Below are 24,594 nucleotides of genomic sequence, written 5' to 3' on the forward strand. Positions count from 1 at the left end.
GTTGCTGCCCGACCTGCCTTGGAGGTAAATCAGCCGTTTCCTCCCTGCTCCCGCTGCAGGGCTGGGAAGCAACGTGGGTTTGGTAGGACACTAGTGGGGGAGGGGAGGAGGATTCATGGGGCAGTGGGCGCTGGTTTCTCACAGCCCCGCTACCCTAAAGGACAGGATTTCAGATCAGCGAAGAGCTTTCAGCTCACAATTTCCCTTGCTCCCGTCACCCTGGTATCTGAAACGTGTCTCTCCTTCCCCACCCCCATGCATTGCTACCAGCCCAGCTTGGCAGAAAGGCACCCGGTGCTTGGGGGGGACCAATCTCTGGAGGTATTTGGGCAGATAACGATGTGAAATCAATGTTTGCGTGGTACCACTCCCACGCTGACACTAGGCCCTGGTCTGAGGCAGTGACAGAGCCTTGCTAATGGGCCGGGTGAGTCCCAGAGAGAGCTCCGGGCAAAGCTGGGACAGGAATAATAGAAACACAGAACACGAGAACTGGAAGGCACCTCGGAAGGTCGTTGAGTCCAGTCCCCTGCCCTCAGGTACCAGAGACCTTCCCTGATAGGTCTCTGGCCAAGATTCCACAACCTCCCTGGGCAACTTATTCCAGTGTTTCACCACCCTGACAGTTAAGAAGTTTTTCCAAATGTCCAACCTAAACTTTCCTTGCTGCAGTTTAAGTCCATTGCTTCTTCCCCTATGGTCAGCAGCCAAGGAGAACAAGTTTTTCTCCTTCCTCCTTGTGACACCCTTTTTGGTACTTGAAAACCGCTTGTATTCATCCTTCGTCATTTGTCATAGTTTCCACTTTTTATATGACGTCTTCTTGATTTTTAGATCATGCAAGCTCTCCTGGTTAAGCACAGGAGGTCTTTTGCCAGACTTTCTACATTTGCTATACAGCTGAAGAGCTTGCTTTTAGGTCCTTAATAATGTCCCTTTGAAAAACTGCCAACTCTCGTCAATTGCTTTTCCCATTAGTCTTGTTTCCCATGGGACCTTACCTACCAGCTCTCTGAGCTTACCAAAATCTGCCTTCCTGAAATCCATTGTCTCTCTTTTGCTGTTCTCTGTTCTCCCATTCCTTGGAACCACGAACTCTGTGATGGCGTGATCACTTTCACCCAAGCTGCCTTCCACTTTCAAATTCTCAACCAGCTCCTCCCTATTTGTTAAAATCAAACCTAGAACAGCTTCCCCCCATTAGCTTCTGAGATAAAACAATTGTCTTCAGTGAAGTCCAAGAACTGCTTGGCTAGTCTGTGCCCTGCTGTATTAGTTTCCCAACTCACATCCTGCACCCAAGGCAGCCTTGCGAACACCGGGTCTGCTTCCTGCACCCCTCCCTGTGTCACAGGGAGTGCCCTTCCCTGCTTGCCGGCCCTTGCAGGGCCATGGAGACAGGGGGAGGATGGGGCAGAGCTGACATTTGCTGCTGCCTCAGGCAGGAGATGTTGACAGGAGCCGGCCTGGCAGAAATGGCCTTTTCCCCAATCTCATGGACTAACCTTCAGGTTTATGGCTTTTTTCTCCATTTTTAACCAGTTGGATTGTTTACCTTTGTGGGGAATGCAGCCAGGGCAGGGTGTGGGGGAAGGGGATGTCAGTACCAACAGTGGGGTTGTGGGGAGATCCCACCCATGACAGCGGACATACAGCAGCCCCCTGAACCGGCAAGGGTGGGCAAGACATAGGGGGTCAGGAGCAGGGACAGCGGCTGCTCTGGCCCAGGACAGGGTCCATCCACAGCCAGGGCTGGCAGGAGGTGGAGGCTCCAGCCCCCTGATAATTTTGGGGTCCCTCCACTGGCCTCTCTCCAATATACCAGCACCCGAGAGCTGGCTGCAAATGTCAAAGGGCAGGAGCACAGGGAGCTGCCATTTCCTGCCTAGTTCACAGTGGGTTTTAACACTCCCCCTCCCCCCTTCATGTATGGGCCAGTTTGTGGGCCTGAGAGATTCTTGGAGGTTTAAGTTTTGAGACACTCGCACCCACCCCCCTGAGACTTGAGTGGGACAAAAGGTAAAGTGACGTGGCGCCATGTTTCCCCCCAGAAGGCGGGGCCTGCAGACCCATGAGGCAGACCCGGGACAGGGCTCACAGTGCGACAGGGCCTGGTGGGGAGGGATGTGTGAGCGCGCACTGCTCGATTGCCCATGTCTGTATCTTGGAGCCAGGCCCAGCAGCCAGATGGGAGGGGCAAGAGATGTTGGCGGGTACCAGAGAAATGCTAAGCCCCTGATCCATACTGCCTCCCTCCTTGCCTCTCCCAAGGGGGACCACCGGGGTGGGACACAGACCCTGACTCATGGCCTCACCAGAATGGAATGTGCCGTCTAGCAGGTGTGATTGGGGTGTGCATGGCAGGTGTGTCTGGGCCGGGGGAGGGGGGAGTGAGAAAGGGGGTGGTAATAGGGGAATGGGGCACTGGGAATAGGGGAATGAGAACCAGGCACCCAGGCACGTCTCTGTCGCACTGGAGCTGGGGACAGAGCAGAGGGAGGAGGGAGCCCATTGGTGTGCGCGGCTGGGGGGTTACAGGAAGGGGTATGCTGTGTGTAGCGCTGCAGTTGGGGAAGAGGGAAACTCTGTCGGCCCACGGAGATGCACCCCAAGGGCACGCAGGGCTTAGGAATCCACCTGCTTGGACACTGGCCCCAACACAAGTCACTTCAGACAGTGCCCTGCTGCTTTCTGCCTCAAGGAGCAGAACCAGGGCCAGGGCGAAGGGAAATCCCTCACACCAGCCCTGACAGGTCCCAGGTCCTCTTGCTTGGTTGGTTTCTCTGCTGGAGCTCCCTGTCAAATATCCCCTCCTGGCCCATCTCCTCAGTGGAATGGCCCCTCCCTCATTCGGCTTTTAGCCACCAGGCAGTGATGGGAGTGACGATCTGACCCAGTGTCTGTCGCATCTCTCTGGGTGTCTGTACTCCCTGTCCAAGCCCAGCACTGCCGGGTTTGAGTGCCTGGTGACAGCTCTTGAGATGCTCCCCAGGAGCACAGAGACACAGTCTCTTTAACCTGCGCTCTGCTCAGGTATCGACTCTCTCCCGGGGCCAATTGATGGCTACCCCCACTTGGCTGTTGTGCACAGGTGGCAGAGGGAGGTGATGAAGACAAGCTGCCATATTACAATGAATGTTAGTTATTGCTCACAGTGACCCTGTTTCTCTCCCACAGACGCACCCCATGGCAAGCCAGGAACAAGGAAACAAAACGTCCCTCACTGAATTCATCCTCCTGGGATTCGGGGAGCTTCCTGGCCTGCAGGTTCCTCTCTTCCTGCTCTTCCTCGTGATCTACCTGGTGACCATGGCTGGGAATGGCCTCATTGTTGTGTTGGTTGTGGCCTATCGGCACCTCCACACCCCCATGTACTTCTTCCTGGGCAACTTGTCCTGCTTGGAGATCTGCTACAGCTCCACCCTCCTGCCCCGGCTCCTGGCTGGGCTCCTGGCTGGGGACTGGACAATTTCCTTCACTGGGTGTCTCACACAATATTATTTCTTTGGTGCTCTGGTGGCCACAGAATGCCTCCTCCTATCAGTGATGTCCTATGACCGGTATCTAGCCATATGCAACCCGCTGCACTACACAGCCCGCATGAGTGGCAGGTCTTGTCTCCAGCTTGCCGGGGGATCATGGATAGGTGGATTCCTTGCTTGTAGTATAAGCACAGTGTCAATATCCCAGTTAACCTTCTGTGGCCCCAACACAATTGACCATTTCTTTTGTGACTTTATTCCCCTTGTGAAACTCTCCTGCAATGACCTTCTGCTGATGGAGACGTTGGCGTTCCCAATTTGCTTGATTTTCTCACTGGTCCCCTTCCTGCTCACCTTGGTGTCCTACATCTGCATCATTAGCACCATCCTCAGAATCCCCTCCAGCACCGGGAGGCAAAAGGCCTTTTCCACCTGCTCCTCCCACCTCATCGTGGTGAGTGTTTACTATGGAACTGTCCTGATTGTCTACATGTTCCCAACCACTGACAGCCTGAGCCACTTCAAGAAAGTTCTCTCGGTCTCTTACACCATCCTGACGCCCCTGGTCAATCCACTCATCTATGCCCTGAGAAACAGGGAGGTCCAGGAGGCCCTGTGCAAAGCTTCCAGGAAATTAAGGTTTCCAAGATACTGGCCCATTGGTTTGCTTAGCTGAAAATGGAATAGCTGCAACATGGGCCGGGGTAGGACCAGAATCAAAGCCTACCAAATAGAAGGTTCAATTTCCACTCGTATCTCTGACCTTCTTTCCCTGCGCTTGCAGAGTCACAGCCCTGGGAGCAACGGGGGTGCAGGGATCTTTTCCAAAGCCTTGCTCTGTGATATTTAGGACCAATGGACGATGCCACCAGGGACGTACCAACGGGCTGCGGGGGACGTGAACTGGTGGCTATGCCAAATGAAAAGAGCTGGAGAGACTGAGCTGAGAGAGAGGTGCAGGAGTGGGTCACACGCTCTGTGCCTTGGGCCAGCTCTGTGCCAAGAGCCAACCCAGCAGGGTGCATGTGACCTGTCCAAGAAGACAGTGAGCAGGGGTGTCCATCCCATTCCAGACGAAGAGCCACAATAACAGTGGAGACAGAGTGAAGAGCTGGGACAAAGTTGTTGAGAAAAAAACAAACCACCACCATGCTGGGGGAAAATAGACAATGGTACATCCATCCCAGAGCATGGCTGCTCTTTTTGTTTGTTTGTTTGTTTGTTTTTTGGTTAACAACTTTTCCTCGGGGCCTTTTTTTGGGGGGTGGGGAGGGAGATCTCAACAGCTTTGCCCTGGCTCTTCATGAGTATGTAGGGATAACATATTTGATTCCCCCAAGTGGAAGTGACTCCCTATAATTTGTTCCCCACAACCAAAAGTCTAAGTAGTATAAGTTTGTTAAGTAGAAGAAGGATATAAGTGTTTAGATTTATTCCTGTTAAAGTGTTTAGATTTAGTGTTATCAAGCTTGATAAGTGTTTTAGATTTATTATTATTATTTTTTAAGATTGTTAAATGTTTAGATTTATTACTATGTAGCCAGATACAGCTCCCGTCTCTGTGTCCCAGGCTCAAGCTTTTGCAAGGGGCTGCTTGAAATTGACATTGAAGGGATACATTGTGACAATGCATTCCAAGCCTCTAACTCTGCTCTGGGAGCCAAGCCCTGTAATTGACTAAGGGCATTGCTATAACTATAATAGTAACTAACTCAGCACTCAGAGAATGTTTTAAGAAATGCCACCCAGAAACTTGTGACTTTTTGTAACTACAACTCTTGTATATGTAAAGTTATTATTATATAAAATACTGTATGTGAAACATTAATTAGGGAATGTATGTAAGAGAGAGAGAGTGCTTGGCGATGAATGAATGGTTTGAGAGGTGCCAGCCTGAGAATGCAGCAACAAAGGGCTGAAGAAGGCGTCAGGTGCCAGTGCAACCAAAAGGTGTCAAGTGGAGAAAACCAAGTACTGGAGATCCACCCGATGAGATCACTGACCAGCACCTGGCAGCCACCCAGGACATCAGCATGATGCAGCAATTCCCATACACTGGCATAGGAAGAAATTCCTATAAGAACTGGACTAAAAGACTATGGAGTCAGAGTCCAAGGTTCTGCTGCCAGCCCACCAGGAGCTTCAGATGCGCATCTGATCAGGACTTCGCTCCCCACTCCCATCACTTGTGTACAGAGTACCCGGCCAGTATTCTGTCACAAGCAACTTCCAGGCTGGTAACTATAACAAATACACAGACCTTGAATGAATGGATGAATGATTGAATGAATGTGTTTATATATATGTGTGTGTGTGTGTGTGTGTGTGTGTGTGTGTGTGTGTGTGTGTGTGTGTGTGTGTATAAGGGTTAAGTAGTGATAGGAATAAGTAGTTAAACAACGTTGTTTGCTTTTATCTTTTCTTTATTCTTTATTATTATCTTTACAATAAATGTGGCTTTTTGCCTTATCTCCCTCATAAGATCCTGCTTGCTTTTATTGGTACAACACCCTCACCACTGCTACTGAACATCAGAAAAAATGCACTGAGAAAGGGTGAGAGGTGCAAGCTCCAGGAAGGAATCTGGATGCAGGAGGAAGGAGCGAAGAGGATGCTGGCTCAAGGGGCCCCTGGCTGCAAAGTTTTGAGGTCAGGGGGTGGGTTGGGGTTGTGTGAAAACTGCAGGCTTGTAGCTGTGAGGGTGCAGGAGTTTGGGCTGGGGTGCATGAGGGGCTCAGGACAGGGAGGCTGGGAGTACGACATGCTCAGGACACAGATTTGTGGTGTGTAGATGGTGCAGGAGTGTCGTGGCAGAAGACTGGGGATGTCGGGGTGCAGGAGTTTGGGGATGTGAGAAGTTCAGTACAGAGGGTTCCAGGGTATGACAGGCTCAGGTTTGGGGTGGAGAGCTGTGCAAGAGCATTATGATGCTGCAGTGAGATGGAGGTTTGGCCCCAATTGGGGGCTTGTTGGCCAGGATTCATTTTTAAATAAAATATTATGTCAAACAGAAAATGTTTCAGCATTGTCTTTATTTATGAGAAGGGTGGGGAACCTGTTTGCGTCAGGGGTCACTGACCCACAGAAAAGTCAGTTGGGGCCACACAAGTGAGATGCCAAAAACCAACCCTTCCAACCCCCCAAGCCTCACTAACATGGCCTCAACTGTGCTGGTGGGGTCAGGGGACAGGGTCCTGGGGCAGGGTTCTGGTGGGTGCTGGGGCAGGGTACTCATGGGGGGGGGTCTGGCCAGGAGCAGGGGGGAGAGATAGCTGGGGCCAGTACCTATGGATCCAGGGTCTCAGGAAGCACACTGGTTGCTCTTCCCTTTCCCTTCCTTCCCCCAAGCAGCCTCCTGCTCTAACCCAATCCCCCTCCCCTTCCCAGAGTCAGGCAGACACCCTCCAACCCATTCCCCTCCCCTTCCCCAGAGCCAGGCACCCCCTCCTGCATCCAATCACCCTCCCCTTCCCCAGAGCCAGGCACACACACCCCATACTCAATCCCAACCCCCCAGATCCAGACATCAGCCCTCCTCTATACCAATCCTCCTCTCCCCCTCTCCAACCTAATTCTCAGGTCCTGGAGCCACCACCACGGCTACAGTCAGGCCTCTTCCATCAGGCGCTGAGGTGCATGAGCTGAGTAGCCAGCACGCCATGCACACCCTCCCCCCCAACCTCCCTTCCCTCCCCTCCCCTTCCCCACAGCCAGTCACCTCTCCTCCCCCACTAATCTTATGCACAGGTCCTGGAGCCGCCACTGGCCACTGGCCCTGGCATCACCACCACATCCAGAACCGCTGCCACTGCCTGAGCTCAGCAACCAACTGCTAGCACATGCAGGATATGATGCTGGTGCTGGGGGCCACGAGCGGAACGGTGCGGGTCGTGAGAGCGGCTGAGCTGATCGGTTTTGGTTTCTGTTCCAGTTCCATCAGGACCTGAAATTTTTTTCTTCACGAGTCGCGGGTTGGCCACCCCTGCGCTAGACTGTGGGTCAGTAGCAAGAGCATTCAGCCAGCTGCACAGCAACACAGCACAGGCCTGTTGTGCCATAGAACGTACAGGAGCACTAAGACATGTAAGCGTCCGACAATGGACCTGCTCAGTCAGTGGTAGGAATTTCCACTGCCCCTAGACCAGAGGGAGTGGGAGATGCTGTCCTAGAGATTCACCTAGCGAGGAGAACTCTAAATTAGGTTTGATGGGGGAAGGTGACCAAAACTCACAGGTAAGTACCTTAGATGCCTGTATGTAAATGCTAAAAAGTATGGGGAATAATCAGGAAGAACTTGACGTGCTAGTAAATAAACACAACTATGACATAGCTGGTATCACACAGACTTAGTGGGATCATGCACAATGTAATCGGTCAGGACAGTGATGCAGTAAGTTCAGGATTCACTGGTGTGACATCCTGACAGCTGTCCTGCTCTGTCAGTGATGATAAAAGTTTGGTTGTATGTGTTTTTGTATGCTCCCTCAGTATATCATGCCAGCTCTGCACAGCTAGCTAGCATAATAGACCTCATGAGAGTCCCCAGTGCTCTCTGACTCGGATGAGATAGGATGGCACCCAAGTCAGGTTTCCTGTTGAATGAAGCACATTAATAGTTGTCGGTAGCCAGATGGCCTCTGAGCCTCTGTGTGTTTGTACCTGTGACAATGGACCCGGCTCAGTCGATAGTATGGATTTCACTATTGTCCCCTAGGCCGGCCCAAGGAGTTAAATTGAGGTTCCCCAACATTTATAGAAGAGAGAAACAATCTGATACACACCCTAGAATCATCTTACTCGTTAATGACACATTTTGTACCTCCCCTTGTACTTCCCTCCCCAAGCATTCAGCACCCATCATTCTGCTTTCACTCCTGGGCTGTGTCCACACTCACGGCTTCTTGCACAAGAACATCTTGCGTAAGGGTTCTTGTGCAAGAAGTCTTGTGCAAGAAAATGTCCACACTGCGTGCCGTGCTTTCGCGCAAGAGCTCCCATGGTAGTGTGGATGATCTCTTGTGCAAGAAAGCTCCAACAGCCATTTTAACCAGAGGGCTTTCTTGCACAAGAAATCCCTGCCAAGCGTACACACTGCCCTCTTGTGCAAGAGCTCCTGCACAAGAGGGCTTACACCTGTTAAAAAAGAGCATAGCTCTTGCGCAAGAAGCCCTCTCTTACCGCCGTACTGTAAATTTCCTTCTGCAAGAGCGGGCAGGCAGTGTGGATGCTCTGCGGATTCTTGCGCAAGAACGGCCATACTTGTGCAAGAAGCCGCGAGTGTAGACATAGCCCTGAGCTATGTCCAGACTGGCATGATTTTCCGCAAATGCTTTTAACAGAAAAGTTTTCCGTTAAAAGCATTTTCGGAAAAGAGCATCTAGATTGGCACGGACGCTTTTCCGCAAAAGCACTTTTTGCGGAAAAGCGTCCAGGGCCAATCTAGATGCACTTTTCCGCAAAAAAGCCCTGATCGCCATTTTTGCAATCGGGGCTTTTTTGCAGAAAATAAATCTCAGCTGTCTACACTGGCCCTTTTGTGCAAAAGTTTTGTGCAAAGGGGACTTTTGCCCGAAAGGGAGCAGCATAGTATTTCCGCAAGAAGCACTGATTTCTTACAGTAGGAAGTCAGTGCTTTTGCAGAAATTCCAGCGGCCAGTGTAGACAGCTGACAAGTTTTTCTGGAAAAGCGGCTGATTTTCCGGAAAAACTGGCCAGTCCAGACACAGCCCTGGTGTTTTTAAACTGTTTTATGAAGTACTAAGTTGGGGTGTCCTTGTACCATTCTGGGGGGATGTATTTACATATTTCATATGCTTTTTAGCAGAGCCAACAGTTCTAGTGTGAGAGAAACTGACTTGCAGGAAAACATCGGCTTTTGCCACAGCCTATCTAACTCATAGTATAACTCTGGCTCCCTTTGGTTCAAGCACCAGGCCCATGCTTCAGGCTCTTTCTTTCTCCTACACACACGATTGGACTATGAGTATAGAAGGGCCAAGCTTGCTCAGGAAGGGTAGGCAGGGAAATGGGAGGAGATGTTGCCTTCTATTTTGAAGATGCTTATACTTGGACTGAGGTTGAGATGGACATAAGAGACAGACTTCCTGAGAGTCTCTGGGTTAGGTTAAAAGGGGTACGAAGCAAAGGAGATGTCATGCTGGGGGTCTACTGCAGACAGAAGTAGATGAGGCTTTAAAAAAAACTAACAAAATCATCCAAAGCACAGGACTTGGTGGTGATGGGGGTTATGTCCCACACACTCCAGCCCTTGCCTGGTGGGCTGCCAGCTCCAATACCAGAAATAATACCCAGTGTCATAGAGACTCCAGAGAGAATGCAAGTCAGGACAAGGGTCTCTCCAAGCTTCACCACGTCTGGGCTGGACTGGACCAGCTGCACCTGAGAGAGGACACGTGGGGACAGGGAAAGAAAGTGAGGGATGATTTAGCCATTGACAGTCTCTCTGTGGACCTGGTCCCTGGACACTCCCAGGAGAGGACAGTGAGCAGGAAACAAACACACACACACACACACACACACACACACAGTCACTGCAGAGCAGCACCAGACAGTGGGAATCACAAAGGGCACAACAATGCAAAACCAGAGTGAGCCAGAGTGGGTATGAGAGTGAACGCAGCCCCCACTACGTTACTCACAGCGATGTCCCCTCGGGGACAGGTCTCCATTCACAGGGAGATTTCACATCAGCTCACATGACAGGTGGCGTCTGTAAGTGGAGGGAGGAGAAGCCAGAGAACAGGCCTCTAGGCTGGCATCCTGGGGGAACCGGCTTGGCCTGGGATTTGTGGTCTGTGTGCTTCTGCTCCCCCTCCTGGCTGTGGGGGGAAGGGCGATTCTGCAGCCTGGGTTGTTGCATGATCACAAACTGGTTTGATGTCACTGTGTCTCTCCCACAGAGTAGTAGCGGGCGGTCTCCTCGGGCTTCAGGCCAGTCAGTTACAGGGACAGCAGGTTGTTGGGGTTGTCCCTGGAGATTGTGAATCAGCCTTTCACAGAATCTGGGTATGCAGTTGTGATGACACGTTGGGGTTTCCCCATCTCCTGCACCCCCTAGTGGCATGAACAGACTCCACCAGCCAGTAGAATAGAGGGAATTTATTGCTTCTCCAGGATACAGCACAGCACAGATGTCATCTGGTTACAAGAACTGGGGCTAGGAGGCCTCAGCCCCTCCCCCCCCCCCGAGATGCGGGGTGGCTGGGCCCTAACATCCCAGCTCCCTCCCTAGCCCCTTCTCCCCGGCTTCCCAGACAGAAACTGATTCTCTTCCAGCCCTGTCCCCCAGACAGGGATTGGTCTCTGCCTTCCTTCCTTTGTCTCTCTCCCTGGGAGGCAACCTGTCAGACAGGTTGTGAGACTCCTGTGTGGTGGGGCGTCGGGGTTCCCCTGCCTCCTGCACCCCTGTAGTGGCATGAACAGACTCCACCAGCCAGTAGAATAGAGGGAGTTTATTGCTTCTCCAGGATACAGCACAGCACAGATGTAATCCGGTTACAGGGCCAGGCCTAGGTGGAGGAGAGAAGGGGGCGGACTGGATCCAGTTACTGAGGGGTTGGGTTTGCCTGGGAGGGGAAAGAAGGTGGAAACTGAGTTCGGTGAGTGGGTGGGTGGGTGGGTGGGGGGGGGGGGGTCGGGATGTGTGTGGAGGGGAGACAGGACGTAGGCTGCCGGAGGGCGTGGTGGGAGTCAAAGAGCCGCAAAGTGAAAGGGGCGCTTTCCACCTCGGTGCCTGTCCTGCAGAGACAGGCTAAGGGGTGGACAATTTTTTTTTTATGCTTGGGGCAGCAAAAAAACCTAGAGCCGGCCTTGAGTCTCAGACTCAGGAGCTGTGGGTCCCGTTCCCTGGGTATCCTCTGCCAAACGGGGATAATAGCACTGACCGATCCTTAGAAAGAGCTTCCACGTCCGATGAGAAGCTGGTACCAGGGCTGCTAGGAACAGACACGTGTGCGGGGCTGGTCCATGGACACACTGGGGAGATAATACCCTACGTGACCTGCTGTGGCTTGGAACTTGGTGCAGACAGACGCGGGGAGGATGGAAAGTGAAGGCTGAAGAAATGTAGGAAGAAGCAGGAGAGACACGAGCACCAGCCGAGGCCTCCTGCTCCTTGCTCAGGGTCCGGCTCCCAAAGTCCTTTGGGGCAACATGGAGCTCTGGACTATCAGGGGCTCTTCACTTCCTGTGCAGCTGAACAGGAATCCGGAGGCTTCACCAGGGAGGAGGAGACAAACTCCTTCCCTCCCCCGCCCCAATAGCACCTGGGACCGGACATCGGGAATAACGACACGGTACGAATCTGCAGTTCATGTCCAAGCACAAACCTTGGGAGACCCCTCCCCCGAGGGGGGGGAAATCAGCTCCCAGCGCTGGCGAGCGGTGTCTGCCCCACCGGCCCAGCGGGACTTTGGCTGCAAACAGGGGACGCGGCTGGGCAGTGAAAGGGTTAAAGCCCCGCGGCAGGTTTCTGTTTTATTTGCCTGGAGGCGCCTTCTCAGTTCTGTGCCGAGCGCCCGGTTGTTCGAGTCTCTGCTGCCTCCGCGTGGCGGCCGCGGGTTCTGCAGCCTGGGTTTTTGCAGGAGCATCAATAGGTTTCGAGTCGCTGTGTCTCCCGCACAGTAATAGCGGGCGGTGTCCTCGGGCTTCAGGCCGGTCAGTTGCAGGTGCAGCAGGTTGTTGGGATTGTCCCTGGAGATGGTGAATCGGCCTTTCACTGCATCAAGGTAGCGTATATAGCTCCCATCACTGATAACAGCGACCCACTCCAGCCCCTTCCCCGGAGCCTGCCGGACCCAGTTCATCCCGTAGCTGCTGAAGGTGAAGCCGGAGGCTTTGCAGGAGAGGCGCAGAGAGTCTCCGGGCTTCTTCACATCCCCTCCGGACTCCACCAGCTGCACTTGGGACCGGGCACCTGGGAACAAACACGATACAAACATAAGTATCAAAATCGCAAACACAAATTATCCGTTCCCTCTCAAGTGTATTTAGCTAGAAAATACCTGGCAAAACTGCCGCAAAGAAAACTAAATAGACCCAAAATTTCATGTTCCCCGTTGTTGGGGGGGCAGAGGTGGCTGGTAACTGCACAGACACCGGGGGCTGCGGGGTGTCTCTCCGGGTGCAGCCTAGGCAGAGAGAGACACCGATTTAAGCAGGCACCGGTCACCGCCATTTGCATATTCCCCTCCTTATCAGAGACACAAACGCCTTCCCTTAACGAGCCGAGTCACTGCCATGGAGTGTCCGGCAGAAGGAGTCTCCTTCCCCCTCTCTGTGTGTTTGGGGCACAGGCAGCGCGTGGCTTCGGCTCACGTGGTGATGTTGGGGGGGGGGGGGGTCCGTGTTTATTGTGAGCCCGGAGGTGAGAACATTTCCCTCTGTGCAGATTTGGTGGGAATTGCCGCTTCGGCCCTGGGGTGCGAATCTTCAATGCGATTCGGTGCCTGGATCCCACAGACGGTCAATTCGATCCTAGCTCCGAAGGTCCTGGACGGTGTAAAGGGTCCCGGGTCCTCTGGCGGGTGCTGCAGTAGCGGGGCTGGGAGACTCGGGCCTTTCTCATTTCCCGGGCGGGTTCCCGGCCCCACGGCGCGCCCTGCCGAGTCCGACGTTCCCACGCGCTGCTCTTGCCTGTGCCCCAGGAAACCCTCGGGAGCTCCCGGGTCTCTGCTCCTCCCCAGGTATCTGCCAACGCCCGAGTGTCACTGCGAGTGCAACACCCCCCATCACGACAGCGCGAGTGGAGACAAGCAGAGGCCAGGAACCTCCCCCAGCCCGGTGCCCTCTGGCCCGGAGCCCCGACCCAGCCCCAGCGGGGCCCCGCTTCCCCTGCGCGGCTCCAGGGACCGCTGCTCCAGCTTCGAGTCTCCAGTTCCGCGACCGCCCCTGCTGGCCGCAGAGCAAAGGCGCCAGACACTCGTGTTTGCCCGGGGGTGCTGGCTCCTTCCTCTTCTTCCCCCGCCACTGCCTGCGGGGTTTGCCTGGCGCTGCACAACCCCATCCGGACGGCGGATTCTGCTCCCGGAGTTGCAGGGCGGGGGGAGGGGCGAGCTTTACAGAGGAAACTGAGTCAGAGAACTTACTTCTAATGAGCGCACAATGAACCCTAGTGCCCAGCGCCCTGCCGGGACCGGCAGGAGACTTACTGCTAAGAGTCAGCGGAGAGCCGGCCCTGAGGCAGTGGGGCTGGGCTGTCTTTCAGCTACACGCTCCGTAAAACTCCTCGGGGAGGAATAAGGGGGATCGGCACCAGGTGAAGCCTGGAAGAGCCTCTTCCCCGCCCATTGACGGTCGTCGCCTGCCACCTAGTGGACAATCGATCCCATCTCGAGCTGCAGCTGCTCTGTTCATACAGGCTCTGTAGGGTACTTGGCCTCCGAAAAAAAAGTGGGACATGAATGGAGGGTGCCCGGCGCCTGAGACAGTCAGGGGTGAGTAGGGCGTGTTCCCCCTGCCATTTTAGTGACATGCGGTCCCTAGCTGTCTGACCATCCCTATATGTCCGACCTGTCTGTCTCTTACTATCCATCCATCCATCTGCAAACACATCCTATCTATCTATCTATCTATCTATCTATCTATCTATCTATCTATCTATCTATCTATCTATCTATCTATCTATCTATCTATCCCCACACACCCCATCTATCTATCTATCTATCTATCTATCTATCTATCTATCTATCTATCGACCTGGTCTGTGAGGACCAGGAGACTTGGATGCGGATCGTGGTTTTCCCTTGGCTGCCGGATGATTGTAGGAAAGTCCCTTCCGCTCCCTGTACCTGTTTTCCCATCTGTGAAACGAGGCATAATAGCACTGACCGCTCCTTAGAAAGAGCTTCCGAGTTCGATGACAATCAGGTACCAGGGCTGCCAACAACAGACACGTGTGTGTGTGTGACCTGCTTGTAACCTGCTGCAGACAAGCGGTGGTCAAATACTGGCCCGCGCCGGATTCGGTCTCCCAGAGTCAGCACTTTGGGGCCCCCCGAAGTGCCGTATTTTTCTGCTCATGTACCGGGGATCACAGCTCATGTTGGTTACGCGGAGAGCGAGGGGATTGGTAGGGGATCTACAAATGCCAGCCCGGTGGGTGGGGGTCTGCCTTGCGCAGCTTCTAGTTTTAACAAATTCCAAGGAAGGTTGGAGTCCCACCGGTGAAAGTGAGTTAGGTACCTTACTCCAGTTGGGATTCACAGCCCCTTCCTGGAGGTCGGTGCCTCGGTGGATACTTAATAACACCGCCAAGCTCCCTGCGCCAAGGAAGGAGTTGGTGCTTCCTTTAAACTAGTGGTTAGAACACTTGCCTGAGAAACGATACAGCCAGGATCATCTCTCCGCAAACTGGTATGAGAGCAGGGGGTGTGTAGACACCCTCTCCTCTTTCAGCCTTAATGAGTATTCATTTACTCCCTGAGGAACAGCTTCAGCGGGAGATATTGAAAGACCCGCCCCCCCCCCCCCCAGTCCCCCATCGTCTCATACTCAGGATATTTCCTCACGGTTATATTGCTGCTGTCACAGGTGACTCTCCCAGAAGCCTAATTCATGTTTGGAAAAGTGACTTAGCGCTGCAGCAAGAAAAATCTAATTCCCAGGAGGCCAAAGTGAGTTGGGAGCCGATGAGGTTCGGGGAGAAATTACCCCGGATTGTTGACCTGGGCAAGTGCTCTCAGGAGTGGTGCCACAGAACGATTTGTCGCTTTGAAAGGCTCCAATGTTGGAAGGACACCTGGGTTGGCAGGACGCCTGGGTTCTCTCACTGGAGGTTTTTGAAGGGCGGTAGCTGCGGTTTGTATCACTGTGTCCCTAGCGCAGTAATACGTGGCGGTGTCATCCGCTCGCAGGCTGCCCAGCTGCAGCCAGGCCGTGCTTATGGAGTTGTCCCTGGTGATGGTGACTCGCCCCTGGAAGGCCGAGGCATAGTCAGTGCCACCGCTATTTGGATTGATCCGTCCGACCCACTCCAGGCCCTTCCCGGGAGCCTGCCGTGCCCAGTTAATGTGATAGCTCGTAAAAGTGTAGCCGGAGGTTTTACATGTCAGCTTCACGGACTCTCCGGGCTTCTTGATTTCTGCCCCAGACTGGGTCAGCTGGACCTGGGAACTAACACCTGTGAATAAAAAAACCAAGAGAAATTCCATTAATTCCATTCTATTCCTCCTCTTCCCTTATCCAAGCGCTTGCCTTGTTCAGGACAGTCTCTTGTCTGGCTTTTTATAGGAAGAATCTGTTCCCGCCATATTCCTGTGCAGTAGGGAAGTACAGTTACACGATTTTCAGAGGGAAACTGAGGCATGAACTGGGCTGGAGGTTTTTCAGAGCTGCGTACCGGATTCCTGACACAAAATAATCAAAATTTGGCATTAAAATAGGCTACTAGTCTTTCAAATTCCACACTTTGCGATGTGCTCAGAGCTAGGATTTAGAATCCAAAGTTCCTGATCCACCTCCTAGGGCTTCACCTTCAAACCATCTTTGCTCCCCTAGCCCAGCTGTGCCCAGCAGAAACTCGCATCCATCCCTTTACCTGAGAGAGCCGCCAGAACAAAACAGAACCCCAGACCGATCATTGTTATATTCTCTTCTCCCACGTTGTGTGCTGCAAAGCAAGAAACCCTCTGCCTGTTAGCGAGGGATCCTGGCTGTTTTTGTGTCAGTTTTCCTGCTTCATTTGCATGTGGGCGGGGCTACCTCTTTTGACGAAACCTCGGCTGTGCCCGCCTGGACAAATAAATGGCCTCGGAATCTGGCGGGATACAGCCACGGAGGAGGCCAGAGCAGATCTATGGAATTTGGTGCAAGAATTAGGACAACACTGAAACTACTTTCACCTCAACAGGGCGCCCGTGTGTCCTAAGGGACAATTGGTGAAGCTGAATGTTACGGTGCCCAGTGTCGGTCTATCACAATGTCACACCCAATGGATGTGAAACCGACATAACACAGAGTCCAGGGATGTGTAAACACGGGCACTCTCCAGCGGGGAAATCTGCCTGTGAGCGGCGATCTCTGAACTTCCCTGGGGCGCTGGGCACCGAACTCGTGCTGAATGGGAAGGGATTAGGCTGGGCAGAGCTTCGCGCTAAAGATCCATCCCAGCCTGCAGAGCTGAAGCCAATAATTCCTGGTGATTATTCCCCGAGCCAGTCTCTGGGATGAAACGTTTCCGAAGTGACCGTGACACTTTGCTGCCCCCGTGCGGATCTGTCCCTTCAGTGACCACAGAAACGATTCCCCCGCCTCGTCCTTTTAGCTCAGGAGTGAGCAAAACGGCCCTCGGGGGCGGATGCGGCCTCCCGGAGGCCCAGAAGCTCCCCCGTCCCCAGGCCAACCAGGGGCAGAGGAACACGAGAAGTTTCCTCCGCACTGACCCTGCCCTGTGAGGAGCACTTGGCACTTAAAAGACTTCGAGCTCTTCTCCATCCCCAAGTGTATGCTTAGCGGGATTTTTAAGAATACCGGAACACTTAGCCTGTATTGAGATCTATGGGACTTAGGCACCCGGCTGATTCTGAGAACCCCAGCCGGTGCCTGTCTGATTCCCCAGGCAGCTACAGAGCAGAGGTTTCGAGGTACTTGGACAGAGAGGTCCCAGCTGACCCTTCATCGTTGCATTCGGCGGTGCGAGGCCCAATCGATGTGGCGGCCTGAATCTCCTCTTCAAATCCCGCGAGACCTGGTGCAATTCGGGCCCGAGGACTGCAGTTTGCCCCCCTGTGAAAAGGAGCGATCCCGGCTCCGGGTCTGGGGAGGGGCCGTGCCCACGGGGACACCGGGCCGCAACCCCTCGGGGAGGGGAGATTTCCGCCGCGCGGAGAGGATTTGGGCCTGAACGTGCCCTTAGCTGAGCCGGGTTCGTGTCTTGAAGCAGCTGCGGGGCTCCCCGGTAGAAAAAGCTTCGAGGCGGGGGGCGGGGTCGTGTGAGGGTCAACATCAAGATCATTTCCTTAGTTCATGATCTGTAAGACGCAAAGTGCAGACAGAAGCTTTTCCCTTGTCATGTTCAAAACTCTTCTGCGGTAGGAAAGCGGCGGTTTTCAGAACACGTCCCCGCGGTGTAACATTGAGGGATTCCAATAGCACTGGTGTACTAAATAATAACAAAACAAACTAACAAATAATAAAACAATTCCGTTCCCAGGCACTAGAACCGTCTCGCTGCAGCCACATTCCCATTCCCACGGCCACGCGTGTTCCATTCGACATCCTCCCACGCTGTCCCATCCACGCCCCGGCTGATGTTAACAACCCGGATTTCCCTCCAGCACGGGCCCTTCCCCACTGTACCTCTGTGTGGGGCTTGGCCTCCGAAAAAAACGTGGGACATGAAACAGCGGAGATGCGCGCTCCACGCAATTGCTGGTTCAGATCCGATCACACACAGACACGGGAGCCTTGTGACTTTCTTGCTCGGCCTGGCGCGGGATTCCCCGTGGAAGTGCTGCCCCCGCCCGGAGCAGGGGAGCGATCAGCGGCGAATATAGGGCAGAGCGAGCGGGGCGGCTGCTCCTCTTGCCCCGCGTTTCAATAAGCCCCGCGCTAGCGGGGTCACTTTCTAGCTCTCGCCACCAGAGGGCGCCGCTGCCCCGCGCCTCGCAGGGAAGCCAGGTGGTCCTGGGAGCGGGTGGGAGCCGGGCAGGGAGATGCCGGAGCGTGTGGGGGGCGCTCTCAGGGCCCTGTCCCACAGAGCGTCCCCCAGCGTCTGCAGTTCTGTCTAGAGCAGCCCGGCCGGCCCGCAGGCGCTCGGGGGTCTCTGCTGGCGGGTGGGGACCGGGAGGCGCCTTTCCCCAGCTCCGCAGACCCAGACACGATTCCAGCTCCTTGAAAGAGCAAAACAGACTAAAGCGGCAGCTTCTGCAGCCTGGCATGGGGGGGGGGGGGGGGGAGGCGGAGGGAGCGACTCTACCGAGAGGGCCAGGAGCCGGCAACGCGGCGCTGTGCCTAGCCCTGCCCCACCCCATATCTGCTGCCCCCCAGTTGCCGCCAGATTCCGCAGCCAGTCCTCTGCCCCAGCATGGGAAGGGGCGGTCTCGCTGTGGGGGAGCCCCGTCAGCCCCACACTAGCTGGTCTGTGCCTGGGCGGGGGCTGGGCATCGGGGGCTGTTCTCTTCCTGGCCCCGGCACCCAGTCGTAGAGCAGCCGGGCACTAGGGGCCCACACAGCTGCCTTGGTGCGGACGCAGGGAGACTGAGCCAGGCGGTTGCCCCCAGCCCCAGCCAGGGGGGACCCAGCCCACAAGCTGGGCAGCATCAGGCTGGCAGAGAGCTCTGCTCGGGACACTCCTGGGGCGGCGGGGGGGGGGGGGGGCGGGTAGTGGCAGGCGAGTTTGCTGTGTCCACGCTCCCTTTCTCGGCAGGGGCCAGTCGGGGCAGCCTCTATGGCCCCTCCTCTGACCCTGCCTGGGGCCTGAGGTGCCGTCACCTTCCCCTCCAGCTGCTCTGCAGGCTCCTGAGAGGCTGCTGGCTCGGACACAGCAGCCAGCCCCTTCTAAATCGGGTCAGGATTTCCCTGCTTCCGGGCGCCTCGCTGCTCCAGTACCTGGGGCTGCAGAAGGGGCTCATGCTGAGGAGAAGCCTTTTCTCACCGGCTGTTAGAGACCCAGCTGCCAAAAGAGCTAGACAGCTGTGATAGACTTAAATAGGAATTGAAATGTTTAGTTATTAATGCAGAATTTTGTTTAAAAATTAATTACAATATAATTCAAATAAAAATTATCCAACTAAATTAAGTTTCTATCAAATTTACCCAATTCACACTTAATATGAAAATAGCTTTCAACTTGCGAATGTTATACTTTTTTCTATTTTTTCTCCCAAAGAGGGGCCCCTGAAATTGTGCTACCCTGGGCCCGACAAAACTCTCATAGGCCCCTGTTTAGAGCCTTGCTCAAGAGGCTTTTTGTGCGCAAAACAGGCCAGTGTAGCCAGATCCTTCTTGCGCAAAAGCCTGTGCCCCTAAAATGGCGGCTCATTAGATATGCAAATGAGGTGCCGGGATATTCCTCGCTTAGCCTCATTTGTATATTGCTTGTGCAAAAAAGAAGGCGGTGTAGACATAGTCTAGGTGCGACACTCAATCAGAAGCTGTGATTTTATTAACTTAAAACCGAAACGATCGTTCCCCTGGCGCCCCCAGTGCTCCGAAGGGGGTAACACACCTTCCCACGCGGCTACCAGGAACCAAGCGCAGCCTAACTGCCCGTCTCCTTCCCGCGGCTCGGCAGGCCGGCTGGTCACCTCACCTGGAGGCTGCAGGTTGTCTGCGCTGCAGTAGGACCGGCAGAGGCAGGCGGCTTTAAACAGGAAACTGCCGCCTCTGGCCGCACATCCCAGCCCCTCACAAAGCTGTTCCGTCCTTCTCCCTGCTGAAATCCTTCCGCCGCGCTCTAGTGAGCTGGTCTCGCAGCGCCGGGACCCTGCTCGGGAAGGGGCGCGACAAAGCCACGTGGGAACGAACGAGTCCCTTGAACCAGACGACCCGGGCCCTGGGAACAGGGCTCCCGCCTCAAGGGGCCTGGATGAGGCAGCCAGCGATGTCCGCCCCTTAGGCTCAGTGGGACCTTGCGAACCGCACGAGGAGGGGGGACGTTGCTAGGCAACGAAAGGGTTAAAATCTCCCCCGGGTTTGTATTTCACCCACCGCAGCTTGATCTCCGCTCTGCGCCCAGCGCCCGAGTGTTTGTGTCTCTGCTGCCCCCGCGTGGCGTCCGCGGGTTCTGCAGCCTGGGTTTTTGCAGGAGCGTCAATAGGTTTAGTGTCGCTGTGTCTCGCACAGTAATAGCGGGCGGTGTCCTCGGGCTTCAGGCCGGTCATTTGCAGGTGCAGCAGGTTGTTGGGGTTGTCCCTGGAGATGGTGAATCGGCCTTTCACGGCATCAAGGTATTGTATATCACCCCCGCCACCAGCGATATAAGCGAGCCATTCCAGCCCCTTCCCGGAGCCTGCCGGATCCAGCTCATCCCGTAGCTGCTGAAGGTGAAGCCGGAGCCTTTGCAGGAGAGGCGCAGAGAGTCTCCGGGCTTCTTCACATCCCCTCCGGACTCCACCAGCTCCTGAGACCGGACACCTGGGAACAAAGGCGCGACAGAAGCATTAATATCAAACATGCAAAACAAAATCTCTGTCCCTCTCTCCAGCGTATTTATCTAGAAAATACCTGGCAAAGCTGCCACCACGAACACTAAATAGACCCAAAATTTCATGTTCCCAGTTGCTGAGGGGCAGAACAGGCTGGTAACTGCACAGACACCGGGGGCTGCGGGATGTCTCTCCGGGTGTAGCCTAGGCAGAGAGAGACCATTTTAAGCAGGCGTCTGTCACCGCTATTTGCATATTCCCCGCCTTATCAGAGACACAAACGCCTTCCCTGAACGAGCCGAGTCACTGCCATGGACTCTCCGGCAGGAGTCTCCGTCCCCCTCCCGGTGTGTTTGTGCAGCGCCTGGCACAGCGCGGGGGGTCCCGACGGGCTCTCACAGCTCTGGGGAGACACCGAGAAATGACGTCACTTAGCTCGTCATGAATGTCGAGGGGTTCCTGGGGATCGGTTGTGATGAAGGGAAATATTTTCCCAGGCGTTAGTGGTTTCGGCTCACGGGGGGGGGGGGGGGGATCCGTGTTTGTTGGGAGCCCGGAGGCGCGAACATTTCCCCTCTCGGGTCAGGTTCGGCGGGATTTGCAGCTCCAGGCCAGGGGGCTCAGGGCGGTTTAGTGCGATTCTTCCCCCTTTACGCCGCTTGGGACACGCGAGCCCCAGTTCGCACCGTGTCTGTAACTCCCCCCCCCCCCCCCCCCCCGATCGCTTCCCGCTGCGCTCGGTGAGTGGCCCAAGCCGCTGGCCCATTTCTGGCCGCTCACCCTGATTGGGATGCGCAGCCGCAGCGAGGCACCTGCGTTGTCCCCGTCACACTCCCCCTCACTGGGGAACCCACATTTCTACCCCGGCCCCTTCTCTGCGACGCTCCCAACGCCTGCCCCGTGCGGACCGCGACTCACCAGCGCCCCCTGCCAGAGAATTTCTCCCCCGCAGCCTCAGGCGGGTTTTTGTCCGGGCGCAGGTAGGAATCAGCGATCAGTCTTCAGGAGTGAGGGGTCAGCGAGTCTGGGACTGTCCCTGCTCCCCCCCCTTCCACCCCCAGTCAGTGTCTGCTCAGCCAGGCCCTGGGAGCAATGGCCCCGGCTCACACGCCGGGCGGTATCAGCCCGGGGAAGGGCGGTGTCTGACGGCGCTTTGCTGCCAGAAGCGTTTTCCAACCCACGTGGCATTTCTGCTCCTCAGATCACTAGTTCCTCCTCCCTTGGAACTGGAATCTCCGCGGGGGACGTGGTGGGACGGGGCAGCGGGGCAGCGCCTGGCTCCCTCGGGCACCTTTGAGATTCCAGACCTAATTCACTCGGGGAAATCCAGCGTTCTCCGCCTCCCTGAGCCCCCTAGATACCAAGGGGCGGAATCAATCCCGGAGCCAGGCCCGATATGGGACGGAGCCTCCCCCGTTCCCTGCCCGGCTCGGCTCCCCCGGAATTCTGCAGGCGCCCGAGCGCACCTGGAACCGACATTTGGCAGGAAACGTTCCCCGGGCACCGACCCGGACACAGAGACGTGCCCCTGCCCGCCGATTGCAAAGTATCTGGCAAGCGGGGCGGGCCACTTGCTAATTCCCGGTTGGGTTCATTCCTCCTGACGCACCTGCCATTGGCCGCTGCCGGCAAACAGGACTGTGGGCTAGAAGGACCTCGGGTCTGACCCAACGTGGCCACTCCTATGGTTGCAGCTCTGGGCAGGGGATGGCGTTCCACTCACTTGTCGGAGAAATGATAAAGGAACTCCTAGACACATCAACAGCTCAGGGGCCAGTGTATCGGCCTTATAGGCCGAGAGTTGTGAGTTTAAAGCCTCGGGGACAGCGTCTACTTTTAAGTGCACCTAGATCCGTAGTGTGCAACACGCTCATCACTAATCTCTCTTCGGCTGCTTGAGTGTGGCTAGGTCGCAAGTTCAGAATTCGCTGGACACCGCGGATCTAGACGGTGCTTGGTCCTGCCGTGAGGGCAGAGGACTGGGCTTGAGGATCTTTGCAGGGCCCTTCCAGTTCCAGTGTTCGAGTCTATGGGTCCCGCTCCAACCTGGCGAGGCGAACACCTCCTGCGGCAGAGGGACGCTGGACTGGCGGCTGCTCCTCCCTGGGGCTGGTAACGCCAGACCGGTTCTCCACGCGGTTAGTTTCAGTCCAGCCTTTCCTAGGCTCCCTCTCGCTGTGTGTATCTGGTGCAGCGATACAGGGCGGTGTCTGCGGGCTGCAAACCGCTCAGCTGCAAGGACACTGCCGCACGGTCACTGCTGCCCCCAGGCGGCGCAAGGCGGAGGTGCAGGCTGGGTTCTTGTAGAATCTCTACTAGGTTCAGTGTCGCTGTGTGTGCGGAACAGTAATAGCGGGCGGTGTCCTCGGGTTTCCCTAACCCAGCCCTTGCTGCAGCTATTCCATTTTCACCTACGCAACCCTATGGGCCATAATCTTAGAACCCTTAACTGAGCACTGGGCACAGATGTAGTCTCCTCATCTCAAGAAAGATCTATTGGCATTAGGAAAGGTAAAGAAAAGGGCAACACAACTGAGGAGGGGCTTGGAATGGGTCCCATGTGAGGAGAGATTAAAAAGACTAGGACTTTTCATCTTAGAAAAGAGGAGACTAAGGGGAGATATGATAGAGGTTTCTAAAATCATGACTGCTGTGGAAAAAGCAAATAAAGAAAAGTTATTTACTTATTCCCTAAATATAAGAACTAGGGGTCACTAAATGAAATCAATAGGCAGCAGATTAAAACAAAGAAAAGTTTTTCTTCCTTCAGCACACAGTCAAACTCTGGAACTCCTTGCTAGAGGATGTGGTGAAGTCTAGGACTTGAATAGGGTTCAAAAAAGAGCTAGCGAGATTCATGGAGGTTAGGTCTATGAATGTCTATTAGCCAGAATGAGTAGGAATGGTGTCCCTAGTCGCTGTTTGTCTGGAAATGGGTGAGAGGGGAGGGATCAGTGAGGATTACCTCTTGTGTACCCTCCCTCTGGGGCACCTGGTACTGGCCACTGTTGGCAGACAGGATACTGGGCTAGATGGACATTTGGTCTGATCCAATGTGGGTGTTCTTATGTTCTTAATTCTCTGCAAGCTTTGCACAGGGCCTCTTGGACCTCTCTGTTTCTCAGGGCGTAGATGAGTGGATTGACCAGGGGCGTCAGGACAGTGTAGGAGACAGAGAGAACTTTCTTGAAGTCGCTCAGGAGGTCGGTGGTTGGGAACATGTAGACAATCAGGAGAGCTCCATAGTAAATGCTCACCACGATGAGGTGGGAGGAGCAGGTGGAAAAGGACTTTTGTCTCCCAATGGTAGAGCGGATTCTGAGGATGGTCCTGAGAATGCAGATGTAGGACCCCAAGGTGAGCACGAAGGGGACTAGTAAGACAATCAAGGCAACTGTGAATACCAACGTGTCCATCAGCAGAGGGTCATTGCAGGAGAGTTTTACAAGGGGAATAAGGTCACAAAAGAAATGGTCGATACCGTTGGGGCCACAGAAGGTTAACTGGGACATTGGCGCTGTGGTTATACAACAAGCAAGCAAGCCGCCTATCCAAGATCCCACAGCAAGCTGGAGGCAAGACCTGCCACTCATCCGAGCTGCGTAGTGCAGGGGGTTGCATATGGCTAGATACCGGTCGTAGGACATCACTGTTAGGAGGAGGCATTCTGAGCCTGCCAGAGCACCAAAGAAGTAAAGTTGTGTGAGACACCCAGTGAAGGAAATTGTCCAGTCCCCAGTCAGGAGTCCGGCCAGCAGCTGGAGCAGGAGGGCGGAGCTGTAGCAGATCTCCAGGCAGGACAAGTTGCCCAGGAAGAAGTACATGGGGGTGTGGAGGTGTCGATCAGTCACAACTAACACTATGACAACGATGTTTCCAACCATGGTCACCAGGTAGATCACAAGAAAGAACAGGAAGAGAGGAACCTGCAGGCCAGGAAGATCCCCAAATCCCAGGAGGATAAATTCTGTGACAGATGTTTGGTTTCCTTGTTCCTGGCTTGCCAT

The 24,594-nt window shown here is 54.7% G+C and overlaps 2 protein-coding genes across 2 annotated transcripts; one reads left to right on the forward strand and one right to left on the reverse strand.

The window, feature by feature from the left end:
• The first annotated feature begins 3,186 nt into the window (after positions 1-3,186).
• LOC149521149 (olfactory receptor 6F1-like) lies at positions 3,187-4,158 on the forward strand. Its single transcript, XM_089774358.1, has one exon. It carries the CDS (start codon positions 3,187-3,189, stop codon positions 4,156-4,158), a length of 972 nt encoding a protein of 323 aa, XP_089630484.1.
• A 19,494-nt stretch (positions 4,159-23,652) lies between these two features.
• LOC102460877 (olfactory receptor 10A7-like) lies at positions 23,653-24,594 on the reverse strand. Its single transcript, XM_006112954.5, has one exon. It carries the CDS (start codon positions 24,592-24,594, stop codon positions 23,653-23,655), a length of 942 nt encoding a protein of 313 aa, XP_006113016.5.

The sequence above is a fragment of the Pelodiscus sinensis genome, chromosome 30 (assembly GCF_052426305.1).
Source record: "Pelodiscus sinensis isolate ZL-2025 chromosome 30, ASM5242630v1, whole genome shotgun sequence".
NCBI classification, from domain to species: Eukaryota; Metazoa; Chordata; order Testudines; family Trionychidae; genus Pelodiscus; species Pelodiscus sinensis.